At 41.6% G+C, this 22,229-nt stretch overlaps 1 protein-coding gene across 1 annotated transcript; it reads left to right on the forward strand.

Annotated features, from left to right (window-relative positions):
- The first annotated feature begins 897 nt into the window (after positions 1–897).
- SEC61A1 (Sec61 translocon alpha 1 subunit) lies at positions 898–12,940 on the forward strand. Its single transcript, XM_019536843.1, has 12 exons — positions 898–1,007; positions 2,723–2,790; positions 3,522–3,587; positions 3,687–3,765; positions 4,788–4,919; positions 5,799–5,908; positions 6,201–6,354; positions 7,742–7,902; positions 8,714–8,911; positions 9,352–9,543; positions 10,995–11,071; positions 12,495–12,940. Exons 1-12 carry the CDS (start codon positions 1,001–1,003, stop codon positions 12,679–12,681), a joined length of 1,431 nt encoding a protein of 476 aa, XP_019392388.1. The 5' UTR covers positions 898–1,000; the 3' UTR covers positions 12,682–12,940.
- The last annotated feature ends 9,289 nt before the right edge of the window (positions 12,941–22,229 follow it).

The following is a 22,229-nucleotide window of genomic DNA, read 5'->3' on the forward strand; positions in this document are numbered from 1 at the left end:
AGCTCATTCCAGTGAAGCCATGTAGGTTTGTGCTTCCATCTTAGATGGGACGATGCAGCCCCCGAGCCCGGCGTTCATTTGGAACTGGAGAAAAATGCATGTTGTTTTTATACGGGATGCAGCCCCTCACCATCTGCACCCCCTACATCTGCTCACGGCTGCAGACAAAAAGCCTCGAGCCCCTGCAGTGCTCAGGGCAAAGCCAGGCGAGCAAAGAGCAGTCCCACTGGCTTGTGCGTGCTTGAATTTACACTTCTGGAGTCAAGGCCATGACAGGGGAGGGCCTAACTCATAGAATCATAGAAGCAGAGTTGGAAGGGACCTTGTAGATCTTCAAGTCCTACCCCCTGCCTGGGATCATGGTTTTCTCTGATTTAAAAAAAAAAATCCCCAATTTTTGGTTTAAAAAAAGTAACTCAAAACTCCTATATCGGTACATATACTTTTATATATCTAGATATAGCTATATCTAGATATAGCTAGATAGTGATATTTCATTTTTATCACAGAAAAATGTGGATTTTGGGTTACATTTTTAATCAAAAAATTGGGGATTTTTTTTTTTAATCAGAGAAAACCAACATTCCTGCTCACGAGCTTTGAAAAACGCCTCCGGCCAGTTTTCAGGCCCCCTTCTCCTATTATGGCGCCTGAGCAGGCGGGGACTACAACTCCCAGCATGCCGAGCGGCCCTCGCGTGCCGCCCCCCCCGGGCTCTAAGATTGACAGACCCCATAGCCAATCGAACGTTAGTACAGCCGGTGGGGGCAGGGATGCACCGCGCGCTTTCTCTTGTCGCAGTGCATGCCGGGAATAGTAGTGCCTCGCGGGGATTACAGTTCCGGCCGCACTGATATGGCCGCCGCGCATGCGCAGAGGCTCCCAGCGACCCCCGTGCGTGGCAGGAAGCGGAAGGAGGCCCGGCGGCTCGAGAACTGACGTGTCTCTCGTAGTCGCCGCTTGCTGTTCGCCTGCTCTTTGCCCGGCGCCGGCGGCCGCCATGGGGAGTGAGTACCGGCGCGGCCTCTCCCCGGGCCCCTGGCAGCGGCGGTGGGGAGGGGGGAGCCAGAGCCTTCCCGCAGAGTTCCGCTCTGACGGGCCCGGTCCCCGGAGCCGTTAACGCGCGCGGGGACGGTGTCCTGGAGGGGACCCCCTTCTTTCAGCCGCGTTCCGAGGTCGCTTCTGCCCCCCCGTCACCCGGGGCTGCGCCGGGGCCAATCAGCGCGTTCCCCGGGCCCTTGGGGCCGGCAGGCCCCCCCGCCTCCCGGTCCCGGGCTCCGGAGCCTTTAACACGCGTGTTGGATGCTGCCCTGTCCGGGCTTGGGCTCTTGTGAAAGTGACTTGTCCTGCATCTCTGTGGGAGGGTTGCAAGCACCTTTTGCCATCCTGGAGTTTGTGCGGGGATGGCAAGGCGCGTGGTGTGAGTGTTGTTGGGTTTGGGTCTTTTTTTGAACCTTGAAAGCCTATCTTGGAGGGGCAAAATGCTTCCCTGTGTCCCTTCCACCTTGGAGGGGTTCAAGGCTTTCTAACAGGTTCCTTTTTTCATGAGCTGAGGGGAGTGCTGAGGTTTGCCTTCCTCTCTCAGAGGAAATGTTTTGCTCTTGCGCAGCGGTTCCCAATCTGTGGTATGTGTTAACAGATTTATTGTAATTACTTTAAATGACCAAAATTTGCTGGTGCTACTTAAGGTTGAACTGAAAAGTTTGCTGGTGGTAGTTGAGGTCATATCATTTTACATTTGTTGTGTCATTTTTGTCATAGTGTCATATCGTTTTACATCATTTTCCCAGACTGCTGGAGTTTGGGAACTGCTGCCCTAGAGAGCAGTTTCATGCATAAGTCCTTTGAGATGGAGTAACTTTGCCCAAATTCAGCTGTGTGGCCCAACTGCATCTTCTGCTTGACATGCCAAGGCCGCGTCTAGACGAGTGTGGCTGCGTGGTGTCCATGGTGCCACTTACTGCACGTTCAGCTCTTCTCTGCAGTGCAAGAACAGAAAGCCACGCAAAATAAAAAGAGTGGCACATGCAGGGGCAGCATTTGCCACTCAGAGCCAGTGTCTGGCTGTTCAGAGCCATGCTTTGGCTACCAACCAGGCTCTGAGCATCAGGATTGTTGCTGCTGCAGCCCCAGGACCCCAGGTAAGGCTGCTGGGGCCAGCCCAGTGCTGGCTGCAGCCTCCTGTACCCCACCTGGGGTAACCTGCTGTGCGCCAGAGGACACATGGCACAGGGGGTCCCCAGGGACAGCTAGAGGCAGCAAAGAGGTGTGCCTTGGCTAGTTGTTCCCAGGGAACCAAATGGGCCATGTCCACACGGACACAAACAAGTGTCTGTTCTCCCATTATTCTTCCAACATCATATTAAGGAAGTAGCCATTCTAAATACAAAGTAAAGAGCATGTTTGTGTCTCTTGAGGGGGGTGGAAAAACATCACTTAGCAAAACTTACAGGCTTTTTTTTTCCTGCCATCCTTCTCAACAAAGATAGTCAGAAAACACCCAGAATCGCTTCCTGTAACATTCCACTCGTTCTCATTCTTGTCAGTGCGGTTATCCATATGGGGTTAGGGTGTGAAAGCCCTAAGCCCACAACTGGAATCCTGAAGACTTGTAAAAACTAACTTTTCAGATTGTTTTATCAAGTTTCAGTGCCTAGTAATCAAGTTTGCAATCAATTTCATACCTGTGTTTCATTTGCCTTTTTAACTTGTTGTTTTGCAGTAAAATTTCTGGAAGTAATCAAGCCTTTCTGTGTTATCTTGCCTGAAATCCAAAAGCCGGAAAGGAAGGTATGTTATTGAAATTGTCCTTCATCATTCTTTATTTGTGAAAGATAAGATGTATAAGGCCTAGCTGATAGGTTTTGAACTGACATGACTGTAGTGGTCAGTAATGTGATTGTTTTTAACTGAAATAGTTATAGTAGTATTACCCTTGCAGCTGTGAGTATAATGGTATTGATATAAAAAGTACCTTTATGTACTGGTGCATAACTGCATCTATGCTAAAAGTACTGTGGTGAGCAATTGTTTTGGTAAATATAGCTAAAACAGTCAACTTTGTAGATCAGGCGTAAGTTATGGCTATGCATGTGAGACACACAAACTTGTATACCTAAAAATTAAACTTAAAATTATCTTTTTCTCTAAAATGCAGCTAATTCAGACAATCTTAGTTTGGTACTAAAAGCTTTTTTTTCTTTAGGATATTAAATTATAAGTATCAATATCAGTAAAAACAGTGGAATTACCTTATTGTTTACTTATGCTTTTTTAATTGAATAGAAGTTTAAGTAAAGATTTGGCACTTTTTTCCTTTCAAACCTCTGCACAGTATCAAAGGGATGAAAGGGGGATTGGCAGTTTTCTTCAAGAAGCCTATATTTACTTATCTTGTAAAGGGTGGAAAAGTAGAATGAGCTGAGGCTGCTATCAGAGTTTACTTAACTGGCTTAATAGATCAGACATTGACAGTGACAGCTTACTCAGTATAATTCTCCCTTTTATCTCTCTTGCTTTAGATTCAATTTAAAGAAAAAGTGCTATGGACAGCTATCACTCTTTTCATCTTTTTAGTATGCTGCCAGGTATGTGTGTAACAGTCCTTCAACCCTTCCTAAAATTATGGACTTGGTTTCCCTTATTTTAATTTAACCTCACTTCCCTTTCATTGCATGGACATTCAGATTCCCTTGTTTGGTATCATGTCATCAGACTCAGCAGATCCTTTCTACTGGATGAGAGTAATTCTGGCTTCAAACAGAGGTATGATCCCATTTCTTGGGGAAATTTCTCACTTCCTAGTGCATGATTTTGTTGTATTTCTAGTTGCTACATAATTTGGCTCCATTGAACATTTGGGGCTTATCTTGGTTTGCAGGTTTTTAGTAATGAAGTTTAATATCTGAATTAAAGCAATAAACACAGGTAAAATATAAAACAAACAAATTTGGGGATTAGAGCTAGCATAAACAGTATCAAAAATTCCATATATGGATGAGCATATGTCTTCCATTGCAGATATCTACAGTGTAGCCAAATAGCCTTTGAAAACAAAAGGGGAATGAGACGGCTCTAAATTCTGCAGCAAGTACAGTGCATTTGAATGCAGTTTCCCAGCTATGTGATAGCCTTTTAGTTTTGTTTTAGTGACACCTTTGAGTGAATCATGGGGCAGAAAAATCCTTAGTGGTTGGTGTAGTCTGGCTGGTTGTTCACTGAAGATTTTTTTTTTTTTTAATGCTGATACAATTCAAGTGAAGTATAGTCACTTCAATATACTTTGATACCAGTCTGTGTGCGTGCGCATGCGCACACAAGTATATATAACATCAGTTTTCAATATCTGTTAACTATAGTGCAATAGGAAGGGAAGAGACTACCGTATAACTTTGGAACACTTGTACAGTTGCTCATTTCTGTCCTCAGAACTCCTTTGGATGTCCTTTGTTTTTTTTTTTTGTTTTTTTTAAAAAAAAAGTGAAAGAAGCTTTATATCATCTAAACCTGGCATACCTGTTGAAAAAGGATTGATCTTATGATTCTGAAAGCTCTGAGGGGTGATGCTATGATGCGTGGTTTAAACTGATTTTCATCAAGCTTCAATTTCCACTGAAAGCTTTTATTTTTAAACTGACTTAGACTTTATAATTTTTATAAAGTAAAAAGTATTATTTTTAATTCTGTGTCACATTAGTTCACCCTGGTGAGGTAACCCTGTCAGTTTTTGCCATGGAAATGGCTGGACTGCATTGATTTGGTTTCATTCCACTTTCTGCATATGACAGGTACATTGATGGAGCTGGGTATTTCACCCATTGTCACTTCTGGGCTCATCATGCAGCTGCTGGCTGGTGCCAAGATAATTGAAGTTGGTGACACCCCAAAAGACAGAGCTCTCTTCAATGGAGCGCAGAAATGTAAGTAGCAACTGATAATGAAGGAGGTTCTTATAGAATGCTTTTTCTTTTCTTTCGGAGGGGGCCTCACTGTAACAATGGAAGCAGTAAGCTGTGAACTTAACCCTGTGACAAATCGTAGAGTCTGACATACAGGTCTCCCTTAGTGATAGCGCCTTGATTCCAAATCAATACTCTAGTGCTCTAATTTGTTGTTGGATTGCTGTTTGGCCTATTATCTAGTAAGCTTCAGTCACATTCCTAGTGGATATGTGTCTAAGTCCCTCTGCACATACAGCAGAGAAGCCAAGCATTTAATGCGTGTTGGAAAGCCAGCCCTCAACCCTGCCTGCCTAGAAATGGTCCCTTGCTTAGGATTGAAGCATATTTGCAGGGCAAAACAATGAGGCAGTTCTTTGTTGCAGATTCATTCTTGTGACTCTTGATATGACTCTTTGCAATAAGCGGTCCTGTTAGTGCCCCAGTGGTAAATTTTTAGATAACTTTAGTTATGTCTTCATTGCAACTTGTGAAATAAATAAGGGGAACACACACAAATCTGTTTACTGGGGGGGAAAAAACCTAATCTAAAATGCTTAAGAATCAGCTCAATAGCTTATTACTCAAGATATTCTTAAAAGTATTTCCTGCAAGCATGGAAACTTTTCTGCTTCTTGTCTTATGACAGTTTTCTCTCACTGTGGCTATGAAATATTTGTAAGTGTTGTAGTGTCTTACAGCTGATTTCACTGACTAAAATTCAGTTTAACTTAGGAAAGGAGTTAATGAAACAGTCCTCTAAATTCAGAGCCTACAATGAAAAACCTCTGTTACTTAGTCTACTTTCTCCTGGGTATAAATCTCCAGACTAAACAGCCAGTGCTTTTTCTTATTCTACAGTGTTTGGCATGATTATTACCATCGGTCAGTCTATCGTCTATGTAATGACTGGGATGTACGGAGATCCATCGGAGATGGGTGCTGGTATCTGTTTGCTTATCACAATTCAGGTAATCCTTATACCAGACCATACGTGTCATTCCTCAACATTATGCTCCCTTTTTAGCCTGAGTGTAGAAGGTGTGAACAAACAGCCTCAAGGACCATTGTCCATTTCTAATGGAGTAAAAAGAGATCAAGACACCAGTGTCTGCCAACTAAATCGGATTTTTGCTGCTTAACCTCTGGTGATTTTCTTTTTTGCTACCTCCAGTAGCACAAAACACTTGTACAGAGTGAGCATTGTTAGGAAAATAAAAAGGGTGAAGCCTTGAGTGAATAATGCTGTTTTCTTTCCTGCAGCTTTTTGTTGCTGGATTGATAGTTCTGCTATTGGATGAGCTTCTGCAGAAAGGCTATGGTCTTGGCTCTGGCATCTCTCTCTTCATTGCTACTAACATTTGTGAGACTATTGTATGGAAGGCATTCAGCCCCACCACTGTGAACACTGGTCGAGGTAACATATTTTATTCTCTGTGGTCTTTACTCACATTAGGGCTTATTTATGTAGGATGAAGAGGCTACCCTTGTACATTTACATTCCTTCTTCCACATTCTGAAGCATCAGTTACCTAAATTTCCTATTCATAGCACTGTGGTGAACATCCAAAGCACATTTGAGTTTTAGAGAGATCTTATTTCTGAGCCCAAAAAAGAAGAAAAACAATGTGGCAAAATAACCATCAAAAGCTGCTTCTGATTTCTTAACCTGTAGCATTTATCAAATGGAACCCCAGTTTTATAAGGGGAATGTTCGCATGGTAGGTGTAAATTCCATAAAAGTACCCTATGGTACTGCAAGGAGAGCTGAGGTGAAGGAAATAGAACGCTCTAATTTTGTAACATAGTACCTGCTTATGGAAAGGCAGCCAGTTTGAGGTGTAAAAATAAGCTGCGAGTGTTTAATCCTTAACCTGCAGCTTTTTCCACTTGTATTGTTTTTGCCCTTTAAGTGTTCAGAGTACTCGCACCACTTTTAGGATTACTGGTTACATGTATGATTAACAGAGCCTGGTAGGAGGGATGGTAATCCTGAGGATTGTGGGTAAGTATGGAATGTAAGATTGCCCAAAAGGGGCCATCTGAGTCTGCTGCTGCAAGTGCCACTGATTCAAAGGAGACTCTTTTTTTTTTCCAGCAGGGGTCAAAATTGTTTGCTTTGTGAGCGTTGGGTTCTCCTGAAGTATAAAAGACAGCTTGGATTAGGGAAAAACAAAGTCGCATTGGTAAAACCCAAGGCTGTGGAAGAATAAGTTTTGAGTGTCATAACTACAAAAAAAAAAAAAGAAAGTACCGTGTCCCTCTGAAATGTCACTTAGTCATTTTGGCTTTGATTCTGTAATACTGCATTGCCCTTTGTGCTTATTGCTTGTTTTGTGGGAAATCTGGGTTTCTGAATAACTTTGCTTAGCAATGCAGTTCCAAAACTATTTTGAATAATGATTCAGTTTTCCAAGATATGCTGCTTTCTGCAGCTACTAAGTGCTCTGTTGTCATTGCTAAATTCCTTTATTTTATACAATTGTTACTTCATGTTAAAGTGTATTCTTTGGCACTGTGGTAAAAAAGCTATGCGGTATGAAATCCATGTTTGGACTATTAGCATCTGGACTTAGTAGCATTTTTCCATATTCATTTGTTTTCCTATAGCAAGTGTGTGGCCTGACCAGTTCCTTGGAGGTCTCTGGTAAAACTTGTTAGTGACGGCAGATTTAGTACTTTTAAAAGCAAATACTTTTAAAATCCTATTCTACAGTGTATTTCCAAACCCTAGTTAATAGGACAAAGTCTCAAGGTCACAAGATATCTGAACTCACTTCCTGGCAATTTCTTTCTCTTTTAAGGAATGGAGTTTGAAGGCGCCATCATTGCTCTGTTTCATCTGCTGGCTACTCGTACAGATAAAGTCAGAGCTCTCCGTGAAGCATTCTACCGCCAGAACCTTCCCAACCTCATGAACCTGATTGCCACCATCTTTGTCTTTGCAATTGTCATTTACTTCCAGGTCAGTTGGAACTGAGAACGTTGTCTAAAAAGTGCTTGTTATGGAAATAATAAAGGATTGCATGGCTCACTATATTTATATACGTTACCTGGTATCACTTGCATTTTCATGTGCTTTGGGTAGAGACTTTAGAAATGCTTCAGTACAAATAAAATTAGTTCAGTGTTTGGTGGTTCCGTTCTTCCACGAAATTTTGATGTGCTGAGTGTTCTAAAGCTTGATTTGCTTTCAGGGTTACATTTCACCTGCTGATGTGTTCAGAAGGCTTCTTGCTTCTGGTACTCAGTTACCTGATCTGCAGAGGCTACAGGCTTCTATACTTGGCTTACTGTATCCACCAAAGGCTTGTAATCTGTCATTACTCTCCAGCAGAGCTGATGGATATATGTATTGTAGTAGACATTACCAAAAAGACCAGGCCATTTTGATAGAAAACACCTTAGACTTTTTAAAAATCTGTGTCCTTTCATTGTTGAATGGAGCAAAAAGTCCACAAACAGGAAATAAATGTAGTTTACTTTTAAAGCTTCCTCCCCTGGGCACTGGAATTGTGTACCAGCAAACTGAAGATTTCCCATTAAGAACTGTGGCATTTAATACGTTTGTATTTTTAAGCTGTGTTGCCCAACTGTAATTGTTCCTAGGTCTTGGCAGAAGTTTAAGTGGATGGCTTAGCTGGCAGAGCACATGACACCTGCAGGCTTCCCAGCAAGACTTTTGATGAGGTCTTGTTGAAATAGTGGGCTGCTGTACTCTGTATCTGTATGTCAACTCTAAAATATAATGATGGATTTTCTTCTGATTATTTTAGGGCTTTAGAGTGGACCTCCCCATCAAGTCTGCCCGCTACCGTGGCCAATACAACACTTACCCTATCAAGCTGTTCTATACTTCCAACATTCCCATCATTCTTCAGTCTGCCCTGGTATCCAATTTGTACGTGATCTCCCAGATGCTGTCTGCGCGCTTCAGTGGCAACTTGTTGGTTAGCCTACTGGGTACCTGGTCTGTAAGTATTTGGCTGTTTTCTATAATCTGCTGTATAAGGGTCCCACTTAAATGCCCAGCCTGGGAGACAGCCTTTCTAAAAATAAGGCCACTTATTCACAAGCAGAATTATTCATCCTAAGACTAATAGTCCAGCCTCTGATGTTTTTTCCTTTGTTGTTGACTGTAGAGTATGTAGCTTTCTCCTTTGAATATATATGTACAAACTCTAACTGGTTGGGTTTTCTTCCTCCTTTGCTGACCCTAATTCATTTGGTTCATGTGTCACTATATTTTGCTATGTCATTGAAAAACTGCTCTTATTAGAAAAACTCAAATCCCTGTGCACTGCATGAGTATTACCCAGTAATAAGGTGGTGGTGCTTTTTGTGGGGGCTAGTCTAACTGCTATCTGGCAGGGAGATGAAACCAAGTAGGACAAATCTGCTTCTTCCTTTTTAGGACACGTCATCTGGAGGTCCTGCTCGTGCTTATCCAGTTGGTGGACTTTGCTATTATCTGTCACCCCCTGAGTCCTTTACTTCAGTGTTAGAGGATCCTGTCCATGCTGTTGTTTATATAGTATTTATGCTGGGCTCCTGTGCATTCTTCTCTAAGACATGGATTGAAGTCTCTGGCTCCTCTGCCAAAGATGTAAGTAAAAGAAATACATTTGCAGCATTAAGTAAGGAGAATTCTTGTGCAGTAATTATTCCCTTCCAGTAACGTTCTGAAATGGACACTATAGACTAGTGCCAGATGTGCTTCAGTAATGTTGCATACATACTCTGCCTTTCCTCTTGAGGATCTCGAGGACTTTGAGTAAGCATTTCTGTTGTCATTTTACAAGTGGGAGAACTTGGGCACACAAAGGTAGAATCCTGGTCTCCCAATTCCTATTTTATGTCCTTTTTGCTGTCTCCTTGCTCATTGCCTCTTTAAAAAAAAAAACACAAAAAACCCCAAAATGGTCTTGGTGATCAGCTTAGGAAAAAAGATGCTTAAACATCACTTGGGTAGTGTAGAAGAAAACAGAACAATGTGAAAGGCATACATTTCTCCAGCATAGTGGAGAGAACATAGCTACATAGTGTCAGTAATTACATTATTTAAAAGCAATATTTGAATACGCATCTGGCCAATATAAGCTCTCTTGAGGCCTCTTTGGGTATAATAGTTAGCTGTAACAGTGTTTCCAAGTATCATGAAAATAATTCATCTCATATACGTTTGTCTGGCCTCAGGGAGGGTCAGTTGTTCCAAGATGCTTGAAGCTCAGAAAATGTTTCATTCTTAAATTGCATTGCTGGGCGTTATCAAAAGTGAAAAATGGCTGGCATTGAGGGTGTGTGGTTTTGGTAAGGAGGTGAGCTTTTTTTTGCAACTGTATGAACTAAAAAATGGAGTATGAGTAATGTACAGTTCTCATTATAGTTGTAACAGCTGGAACATTTTCATTTTGGGATTGCACCTAGCTGCTTAGGTGCGTGAGAGGACCTTTGTGTAGCAGTCATAAGACGTTGACAAGGTTTTGTAAAATACCAAATAGCTTTCAACACCTTTTGTACGAATGTTGTCTCAACACTACAGGAGAGACTGTTAGACCCTAATTGCATTAAACAAACAAAAGGGGGCTTAAACCTCCTTGAGTTTCTATTTATGGAGTTTACAGGAGCTAGCACAAAAAAATTGCGGTTTGTTATACAGAACCACGTTTGACTTTGTTAAAGGTTACCTGGTTTTGCTTACTGGTTGGTAAAAGATTCCACTAGGAACTTGCTCTTGTATAGTTTGCCTATTTCCAGTGGTGGCTTCTTTTTCAGCATAATTTGACTTATCCCCAAAAGCATCCAATAATGGATGGTGTAAAGATGCCTTTTATTTACTCAGCCCATCCTGGCTTACAGGAGTGAAAAAAGACAAATTCAAATAAACATCATCCTTGTAAATGGCTCCGCTTTGCTTTTAATATTGTTTTTTGGAAGATGGTTGACATGTAGCCACTGTGGTACATTACTACTAATTCTAAACTGCTAGCAGATTCTGTGATAGTATCTTTTAAACTGGCATCAAATTTATAACCTCAACTTCTTGCGTTAATGCAGGTTGCCAAACAACTGAAAGAGCAACAGATGGTCATGAGAGGCCATAGAGAAACCTCCATGGTACATGAACTAAACAGGTGAGATAAAAATACATCATGTTCTTTCCAGGTCAGTCTTCATGTAATGTTCTAGCCTAGCACATATGTTCATCTTCTGCTAATGGCTAGGCCCAGAGGTAGTGCAACCTATTACTACTTCAGCAAAAGGACATAGCTCAAGTGGTAGAAACATATTTGCAGTAGTGAATGTCCTGAATTCAGTCCTCTTTGACAGTTGTGGGATGTATGGGATTTAGGATTCCCTGGACAGAACAAGAGCTGTTGAATTAAGGCCCAAATTGTCTCCTTTAAGGACATGTATATGCAATTGCCCAACTTAGTAAGCAGTTACTGTAATGGTTCTACTGTTTTTAGTATCCTTGTATGGCTGTAAGGACTTCAGAAATGTGAGTAATATAACTTAGGCTATGGACAGATGTAACGCAAACTTCTAAAGGAAATGGTTGGATCTTAATACTTAGCTAAACTAGTCATTGTTTTGTTTGTCCACTCCTATGCTAGAACTGTATAGTACAATTAAAGTACAGTGTTCATCTAGAGTGGAATAGATGAGTAGTCAGGTGAAACATTTACATCAGGTCATTGTAAAGCTCTTCCATGTAATCATGCATATGCACCTATATTCCTACTGGTTTTTTTATTTTTTTTTTACCTATAAGAATACACTTGGCCTTTAAACAGGCATTTACATTTTCAAACACTCTGTTTTGATGAGTAAAGTTAAATATATTCAGATCCCTCAATTACATACAGTTCTGGGTCAGAGTTCTGTGTTCTACATAAATACTTTTAAAAATATTTAATCATTAAAATACTTTGCCAAGAGGTGAACAAAAGAGATCTCTTGAGTTCTGCAGTGCTTCCCACTGTGTATTGATCCATAATATAAACATATAATTTGTGGTGGGATACAGGTGTCAGTATATATTGGTCCATCACAATCCTAACTTTAAAGTATTTGGGAGAAGATGCATTGTATTTTGGGTGAGCCAGTTGCTATAGGCTGGCCCTTTATGCTTACTAATACAGCCTTGTCTTATCCATAACTCCAGCTTGTCCTTCTGTTGGGCCAAGCTATGTTCCCACCTTGTCTAATATGATGATCCTAATGCATGTTCCTCCTTCCTGGTTGTTGAAACCAGGATGGAAAAGGGTCTTCTTCTGTTACAAAAAATTCTATGTTTATTAGTAACAATGGTATCAAATTGTGCAGTAGCTGCTGAAAAAGCACTCTGACCCTAGCTGTCTGAAGTCTAGTTTCATATTTTAAAGGAGCTGGTATTTCCTTTATAGGAAAAACACTCAGCTCTTGATTTTTAGGTTACAGTACCAGGTACCTTTATCCTACAACAGTACTGCACTCTTGCATGTGAAAAGTAGTGTGATTCAAATCCAAAGTGAAATTTGACAGTGCTTTTCTTATTACCATTGTATTTTACAGGTATATTCCCACAGCGGCTGCATTTGGTGGTCTTTGCATTGGTGCCCTCTCTGTCCTGGCAGATTTCCTTGGGGCGATTGGGTCTGGAACTGGAATTTTGCTTGCTGTCACTATCATTTACCAGTACTTTGAAATCTTTGTCAAGGAACAGAGTGAAGTTGGCAGCATGGGAGCTCTTCTTTTCTAAAGCCAGCTTCTTATGGACCCAGGGAAGGGGGAAAAGTGTTCTTGAATTATCCAATCAGGTGAAAAATAAAACAAACTCGGGCACATCATGCTTTTGGAACATGTATTTTTAATAATGTTTCCAAAGCACATTCCCTTTGGTTCAGACTTTTTTAGCATACTGTTTGCGTTTTATAAAGGGTTGGAAAATGGCAAAAACCCTTTTTAAAGAAAAATGTATTTTAATTACTTTATCAGTAAATCCATCTTTCTGAATTGGATTTTGTTTGACAGCTCTAAATTTTTTTTTTTTTTTTTTTTTTTTTTTTTTTTTTTTTTTTTTTTTTTTTTTTTTTTTTTTTTTTTTTTTTTATGCCCTTGCTGAAATGGTAGATCTGAAGCTTTCACAGGCTTTGGTAAATGGACATGAGTGGGGGAGGGTTATATATTGGAAGGGATTTTTTTTCTGTATATCTTGTGTTTGCATCTCCACAGTGGATGTGCCAAGAAAAGGATTTCCCTCTGGCACTGGAGTTCCATAATTATGGTTGTAAGCACACACACTGTTTAATACATTCAGTTTTTGGTTTTGTTTAGTTTTGGTTTTTTTAATATGGCAGATTGGGAGAGGCAGTTTATTAGTGTCTTTACAAAACTGCCTCTATTTCCAGATGTCCTGTAAATTAAGTTAGGTCTTGTCATATGATGAGTACTGGCTTCAGACTGTTGCCTAGTTTCTGTAGAGAATAAAAATAAAAATGCTTTCCCCTCTCTTCATAAGAAGAAAAACTCAGGTCTGTCTTGGTTCCTCCAGGGAAGCAGATATTGTGCCTAAAGAGTTTACCCTTTAAACCTGACAAGACAGGGAAGCCTTGTAAATGCTCAAGCTACCATTTTCATCACCATCTTGACCATAGTAATTTCCAGCTCTGACACAAGTTGAGAAATGTATCTCACAGCCAGTTAGATGCAAATACACTTGTGCCCATGCATTAAACCCAAGGTATTCTCATTTTTAAATAAGTGCTGGCCTAGCAGCAGTGAAGGGACAAGTATTTGACTACTTGTTTCTGGTCAATTGTGACTCATTCACATGAAATGCTGCAAGTAGAATTTATATACTTTTCTTGAAGTTCAGTGTATAGTCCAGGATCCAGAGTTGCTGTCAAGTAATTCATGTCTCTTCCACACAGAAGACTTCTCTGCTCCATCTCCAGCATATGCTTAAGTATATTCATGTTGACTTGATTATTTGATAGTGAAAACATTTGTCAAGGAGGTATAGGGATTCCTTTTTATGCTTCAGGGCCAGTCTTTCGTATTGGAGCAGTGTCTATGAAAGACTTCAACGGTGCTGAAAAATCTGTAGTATCTCATTTTCGTTTAAGCCTTCAATACTTTTTTAAATGACCAAATGCAGTAATCTTTATTTACAAGCTTTCTGACACGCACAAAATTCTTTCCGAGCAGTATTGCCAGCCTGAGAACCAGGGTGGGAGACAGCAATGTTGGCGTATTTTTCTGTACTGCATCAATTTTGAGTTTCTATGTATTTTCTCTTGCTACTCTGAAACTGTAAAATACTGTTCTGCTTTGAGTAATGGGAGCTTCTCTACTGCATGTCATGGAGAAAAATGTAGACAAGGTCCAGAAGCTCTTGCTGTGTATGAACCATCTAATTCCGCTACAAAATATATGAGAATTCTGCAAGCTCTGTGAGAGCCATACGTCTTAAAATAAAATTCAAGATTCTACTTTAAAATTAAAAAAAATCAAGAATCAAAAAAACCCTCCCACATACCACCACCCTCATATTTTGGACAAGGACCAGAATTGGAAAAGGAGTGAAAATGATGCAGTGAAGTACCCATGAATAAAGAGTACTGTTATGACAACATTCTTGCTGCTACTTCACACTACATCCTTATTTTTATTCAGAGTCTGTTTTAGGATTAACAGCATGTGTTTTTGATGCAAATGTAGGGAATGGTTTTCCTGAGGCTTCTGAGGGGAAGAAGAATTTTTCCCTATAAAACCAATCGAAGCTTTCACTGTTAAAATGAAGACGACCTTGGTTCTGGGCATATCGTGCTGGCTGAGCTGGAGATGTTACTTGCATTTTTCTGTCAAATACCTTCTCAGCAACTTGGTAGACCATCAGTTTTTGTGTGTCTGGTGAAGAGTGCTTGTTCAATGCACCTGTTACCTTGTCTAGTGCTGGAACCTTGGTATACCTACAGGCAGATATGTCCTCAAGACAGGACCTGCTTGTTGTACAAGGGACATTCACAAAAAGAGCTCATGCCTAAACATTCTGCTTTCTAATTAAATAAAATACAACTTTGGAGCTAATGTGGACTTGGTGCTTTTGAATTCTGAAGGTGAATGTTGAATATTACAAATAAAGTAACTGTGCAAAGGAATGTAGTCCAGATGGGCAGGAACCTATTTATTTTCAGGAGTGTTTTTCAATACATCAAGCTGATACTTTGAAACGTATTATTTTTTTTACTATGGTTGGTTTGGGGGAACCCTTTTATGCTAGTATTGTACAAATAGGCAGGTCCTACTCCAGAGGTTAGAATTGAGGTATAACCTAGGCTTCAACAGGTGGAAGACATGCAAATAGCATTAGGGCTATGACGAAGAGGTAATAAAATCTGTGAAGTTATTGGTAAAAGCAGTATTTCCGTGTTACTAAATCCGTAACTTAAAAGTAATTCTTAGAAGACTTTAAAGGGCGACAGGGTTTTTTTGGGCAATGTTCTGGCAGGCTTCAGGTTCCTTATGGAATAGGGAAGGAGGATGTTTAACTTTTTGTGGTATAAACACCTTTTGTGTGCATATGCCACTACTCTGCTCCATTTTTTTCTGAAGATGACATTCTCTTTGCTCTTGAGAAATTTGGCCTGGACTTTATCATTTGTAAAGTCACCATAGCACAGTGATTCTCACAACGGTCAATGTATAGCTGGAAGATGCTATCATACTATTTTTCCCTGCTGCTAAATTGCAATAAAGGACAGCTGAAAAATACAAATACTTCTCCTGTAAGCAATACCAGCATCTGCCACAGAGCTATTATGTGATCATAAATGGAAGGAAGTGGTCCAGGGCACTGTGAATGTGAGGGGAGATGTCCACAGGACAAAATCTATTAATGTTTGCACAGAAAGAAAAGGTTAAGCATTCTTTTGTGCAGGTAATATTCTTAGCATGCTGTATGAGAAAGGGGCAGTCCCTTGCATTCCCTAGTTAGCTCAGGACAGCCGTGTACAGCTTGAGACCCTGCTCAGCAAAGAGCACACTGGAATTTGTAGCTGTAGTACAGCATCCTTGCAGCAGCAGGTTGCTACAGCTTTTATGCCCCAGCCCGCCTGTGAAGTAAAACTCTTACTGACAAGGAGCATCTAGAAGTATGTAATCTACTTAATTTGAAATGCCTACATGGAGATCAAACAACCAAGGTGCTCCCTTTGACCTTCTTTTTCTTTTTTCAGTGTTACTTGGAATAAAACATTTGTGAATTTTGGACAGGCTTGATGTTTTCCTTAAGCCAAAATACATGCTTAAGCATTTTCCTAGCTTCATTGTCAACAGAAAATATGTGTACAGGGCTTCCTTCCTCTACCCCTCCCCTACTCCACATGTCCCAGATTGGTCAAACAAGTCATGTTAAGATTTGATTTCCCCTTACAGCCCCGCTACAGTTCCCTTCCTGAGCTGTGTTCACTGTGACTGATTATTATTTTCTGATTATTATTTTTTTATAATTGCAAGGGGAAAAAATCTTACCCATGTCCTGGAAGATTCTTGAATGCTCCTTTTTTAGGGAAAGTGAACCAAATTCTAGCTAAGCTGTCCTTTTCTTTTCCATTTACACCTAGAATTTCCAAAGCCCCTTTTGAAGGAGAGAAGTAGTGTATATCCCTGCCATGGGAAGGTAAACTGGGATTCTCACACGTGAAAGATGCTTGTTACCCACAATCCAGTCTTCATTAAATGTGGGACTCTTGACTCCCGGTTGTTGTCTTTAACCACTTGGCCCCCCACGCTGTCAGCATATCGACGCAGCAATAGGCTTCAGTTTTGTCCAGTCTTATAAAGCAGTGTGTACTGCTGTTGATTTACTGATGTGACATGACATAACTGACAGGTGCTCTGTCATTTCTGAAGTGTAGGCTTCTAAAATGGTTTCCCGATATGTCTAAGCATAAGGACTGAGCGCTGACTGTCTTTGTAGTATGGTGTGAACCCCACTAGCCATGTTCAAGTACATGCCAATAGAGAAGGTAGAGGAGAAGGGTGCTTTCACAAAGAGGTGGCAGTGAGTACAGGGTAAGGCAGGAAGGTTAATGACATTTTGAAATACTCTTTTATTTGGTATGCAGCTTGGACCCCTCTACCTTCTCAGTTTCTCTGCTTTTCCCTTTGCCAGATTTCTGACATGAAACCCCAGCCTTCGCCTGCTTCCTGTTTAAAAAGGTCACAGTTTGAACTCCGGCCAGCAAGGAACGCATTGCTGGCATCCTCCCAGCTGTAGAGGGAGATCTGCAGGTGTTCAAACAATGACTGCTTGTTAGGCTTTCTTTTTTTTTGTTCTGTGATAGAGGCACTTCCAGCTTAACTCAACTTCCCTGAAGTGATCTCTGGAGTAACATTTACTGCTGTCCACTTGGGGGTGCTCTTCTACTGTAATTCAAGGCACCAGTTCCCTGGAGTTGAAAGAGAAGAAGAGCAGTTAAAGCACAAACCAGATCTGTAGTCCTAGTATTTTTTTATTTGTAGATTATGCATGTTGCACCCGTGCGCAACATGGTGTAAAAACAGGGAAGAGAGTGCTTAAGTATTTGATGCGGCAGTGGCTCTTAGCAACAGGAGGAAGGACTGACTGTGCTATGCAAATGTGTAAAATAACCCAGCCTTCATAATGGGGGACTAGGGGCAGAAACAGACACCACTTTTGTGCCATTATAAAATGTTATGGTGGCAAAAAGCCAAGAAAACAGATTCCTGTGCTCTTTGTTGTCCCCCAAATGCGGAAAATTCGTGGCTGAGACAAAGGTGGTTTCATTTTGTGCTGCTATTTAGCAGCAGACATCTATTTGCTGAATGGCTATTAATGGCACGAGAGCACAGGCAGCCAGTGCCTCAAACCCGAGGAGCATATACCCAGTTTTCCCCACTTATGGAGACATGTCCCTCCCTTGGGGCACGTTTCTATAAGAGGGGAAAGGCAAGCAGGCACTCCCAGTGCCTGAGGGGCTTTATCCCGTGTGGGAATTCCTGGGTCACGCAGGACGGCCCCTCAAACCCTGGGACAAACCCTGCACATGGCCTGTTGCCTTGCAGCATCGACAGGCAGAACAATAGCTCCGGCACATCCCAGCACAGCTGATCCACTTCATTTGGCTAGGTCTATTTCCAGCCTAAGAAAGCAAACTCATTCTGTATTTATCAGGGAGCTTGTGGCTGTCCAGGTCCCTCAGTCTAGCTGGGGATTAATGCCAACATTCAGATAGTTTTCAAAGAATTGGCAGAGAAACCATAACATGAAATGTGGCAAGAGTAGCCCTAAAAAGACTCCTTTCTGCATAAGTAGTTTGCCTCCGTTTCACAACTTTAGAATGTGCTAATAGTAAAATTGAACTGTTCTCTGGGCCAGTCTCTGCCAGTCCTCTGGGTATTGCTAATATGGTCATGCCAGCCACACTGGCAGCACTTGGCAGAAAGAAAATACAACAATCGGCACCTCTTGGCAGTTACAGCAGAGCGGGTAGGGTCTGAATGAACACAAACTCATGCACTTTGTCACTGCACAGTGATTGCTTGTGGTCAAAAATGTGTGACTGGGATGTGGGAAGGTGAGGGAGCAGCCTTCGTGAACCAGCCCCAACAACCTTCCCACAGCACTGTGTTCACTAAAGGATAAAATCTAAATATAGAGGGGATGAAGTTTGCCTGTAAATATGAACAGTGATGCTTTTGAGCTCCTCTGCGTTGCTTTAAGGGGACCAGATTGTCTTACGTCTATCCTGTTGTGTATGCCCTGGCCAAATTTTAATTCCTAAGAATGATGTGAATGGCTTTCCACTGCTCTTGGAAAGCTGCTAGAAATTCAGAACCTGAAACATCCGTCTCCCTATGCTTGAGTATCCTTGTGTCGTCAGTCATCCAGTTTTTGTAGATTTGGTAGCTCTGTTTTCTGTGGCATTGATATAGCCTCCCAGACCGAAATGCAGAAAGGAAGGCGTTATCTACTGATGGATGGAACCAGAAAACAGACTGAGCAGGACTAATTTGCATAGGTGCCACCCACTCTGCTAGCATGGGCATTATGTTTGTTTTGGTTAAAATTAATTTAAATCTGGCTGTAGGGATGATTAGGTGTTGTTATCCTTACTGTGAGTTTAAAAAGTAACAGAATTGGGCTTTGTGCAGCCTGATGGAGAATTCACCCTACCTGGGTTCTCAGTCACAAATCACTGGGTAGCGGTGTATGAGACAACTGAGTATGTGGGTTAGTTAAGGAAGGGGAAATTCTTTACAGCTTGTAGAGCAGGTTCTTGTTTAGTTTGCTCCTATGGCCCTGTAGCTGAGAACAGGTGAGACTTGGGGGTGTCTAAGCCCTAAAACTCTGGGCTTGGGCCAGCACTTCGGATGCCTGCCAAAAGTCCTGGGAAATGCCTGAAGCCTCTGGGGGGGCTGAAGGATGTTTCCCAGTTGTAAGGCCACTTACAGTTCTGGACTGAGTTATGGGTTTGGACTTGTTTGGGCTGATTTGGCTTGGAGCGTGAAACACTTCTTTAAAAACAAACAAACAAACAGAATATATATGTAGAGAGAGAGTCAAGTGTAGTCACTGCGCTGGTCTGTTGCCATTCAAATCCAGTTTGGTCTGGGCATTGCATAGTGGAGGGTGCACCCCGGTCTAATGCACTACGGACAGGACACCCTACGAATCTTGCGATTAGCTTCCTACAGGCCGGCTTCCAGTTGGAGGATCTTGGCTGCACGCCTAAGGGCAAGTGAGACTTGGGGGCATCCAAACCCCGAGCTCTCTGGGCTTGGGTCTGCACGTAGGATGCCTGCCAACGGATTTGGGAGTATCTGAAGTTCCGAGCTGAAAAGTCTGAGGTGGAGGATGCTTGCTGGTTTGAATATGGTGTTTGAATGATTGCATTTTGCTCAGTTAAGAGGATTCAGAACTGATTTGGCTAATTTGAACTGAAATACAAAAAATTTTCCAAAAAAAAAAAAAGACTTAAGGATCCAATGCCCTTCTGGTCTCTCCTTGCTGTAATTGTGAGAGCGCTGCAGGACCCAACCGGGTATTGCAAGTGAAAGTAGTAGCATGGCCAGAATCCTGGGTGTGTGGAGACGGCCTTGTGAAAGGAGGCAGAGTGTGTTGGGCGACGTGGGATCACAACTAGAGGGGATCACAGTACAGGGTGGCAGCAAGACGGAGGTATCTTCATGGAGCGCTTCATTCTGCAAGCTAGAGCTGGACCTGCCCAAAGGCATTCCCAGGCTAGGAGCCTCACAAACCATCGACAGCAAATGGTGAGTGTGGTGAGCTGGAGGCGGTGGTTGGAGTGGCAGAGTGAGGTGTCTCTTGGATGTTCTCCCAACAGGTTCGGGGGGAGGAGGGCATCTGAGATGGAAGTTATTTGTCCCAGATACTGTGGAAGTAGATGCACTGTTTCTCTTACAGACGCATGCTTTGTTGTCACAGTGTTTTCCAGAACAGGTGTTGTACTCCTTTCCCCCTTAAAGTTTTCTGTGCTTTCTATGCTCAGTTCCCACAAGCCAGAAGAGTATTACAGTAAGCTCTGGCTAATTTGTCCAAGGGGTAATTCACCACTATGTTTTAACTGGCCATGTTTTCATTCTCTTCCATCACCTCCCTCCTCCTTCATCCCCTGTTATCAACTCTGGTTAATTGACCGCTATTGCCTACTTCACCTTGAAGCAGTAAATTAACTAGAGTTTACTGTATCTGCAAAGGGCACTCAAGGAAAGTTTTAGTTTTCTCCGGTTTCTAGGTAGGGGCTTTAATTGGTGGTGTTTAATTTTTAAGAGAAATGCCTAGAACGTGGCCCTGTGGCAACTCCAGGCAGAACAGTTGCATGAGAAACTCTTTGCAGATCCTCCTGGCTTTTTCTTCAGTTTGGCTGGATAGAAGAGAACCACATCTTAAAACTCTTCAGCTTTCTTATTTGTTTCATGCCTTCCATTCCTTGAGTAGTACTTGCTATTAGAAGCAGGCCAACATTTGTAATAGAACTGGTCTCCATTAGTGATGAGATGATAATGCACTTAATTATGAGATGAGGCCTGTGCACCCAATGGAGAAATAAATATAAAACTCTTATTTTAATTTTGCTCATGTGTGTTCTTATACTGGCTGCTTGGAAACTTTGATGCTCCTTGGATCTATGTGGGAAGAAAACTTTGAACAAGCTCTTTACTTATTGAGGTGAATATTACAGCCTGTAGTTTCAGTCTGTGGTAAGAGTTATTCTATCACTGAGAAGGACTGGACATTTAAGGGTTCAAGTGAGTAGCAATAATCCTACTCCCCCATGAGGGGCCACATAGTTTTAGGATAGAAGGTAATTAAGATAATCCCAGCTGCTATAACCACATTGTGTCTGAACTCTGAAAGAAAACTGCAGTAATTAGCTTAAAGGTTTTTAGGGTTAATTTTCAAAATATTTTAAAAGAAACGCCTCTGTGAAAGTTGATAGCATCATGACTCTAAATCAGGATGGTGCTTCTCACTAAGCTGCCATTTTACAGCCTCTTCCCTGCCAAGAAGTGCAATCTATCAGTGCTTTCCTAAAAAGACAGATGATGCTCAGCATGCTCATATTCAAGAGGCTGGACACTGGCCAGAGGTTTTAGGAAAGGCACTATTTACTAGGGAATTGTGAGTTTTGTTCTCCATTCATGTGATTCTGTGAGTCTTGGGAGCTAGTCCTTATAAATCAGTAGTCATAGAAGACCTAGACCCCATGTGTAGGAAAATACTTTTCATTGTCAATACTAATATAATAACAGATGTTACATGGGCATCTGCCTCTGCCCTGCCAACAAAAATAAGGACCAAATCATGCTTGCCTTATAAGCATAATCCAATGCACTTCAAGGGAGCTATCTACAGAAATAACGTTAAGGACAGTTACTCTGTTTCATCAGAGAGACTACTGGGTGGCTTCCTGTGTCTTTAGTAACTTTGAGGTAGAACGGCCCATGACAAAAACAATGGCTCTGAGAGGAAGACGATTTGGATTAGATAGTGATTTGCTGTGTGACCTCAGCCAAGCTATTGCACCTCTATGGGCTTCAGTTCTCTGATGTGTTAAATGAGGATAATGCCAATTTTACAGGGGAGGAGTTGGGTGTTAATGACTTAATTTTTTGGAGTGAAATCCTGCTCCCATTGATATCAACAGGGAAGTTTGCCATTGACTTTAACAGCAAGACTTGGCCTTTAGTATGACCCAAGCTTTTAAATCAAAAAGGATTGGGGCAAAATGTTGTGAGAAATTTTCATATTTGGTAGAA

This window comes from Crocodylus porosus, unplaced genomic scaffold, assembly GCF_001723895.1.
Source record: "Crocodylus porosus isolate Cpor-Errol unplaced genomic scaffold, CroPor_comp1, whole genome shotgun sequence".
NCBI classification, from domain to species: Eukaryota; Metazoa; Chordata; order Crocodylia; family Crocodylidae; genus Crocodylus; species Crocodylus porosus.

Coding starts and splice junctions, on each gene's coding strand:
- SEC61A1 (XM_019536843.1), top strand. Junction 5,909..6,200: donor GTTTGCTTATCACAATTCAG/GTAATCCTTATA, acceptor TCTTTCCTGCAG/CTTTTTGTTGCTGGATTGAT. Junction 6,355..7,741: donor CACTGTGAACACTGGTCGAG/GTAACATATTTT, acceptor TTCTCTTTTAAG/GAATGGAGTTTGAAGGCGCC.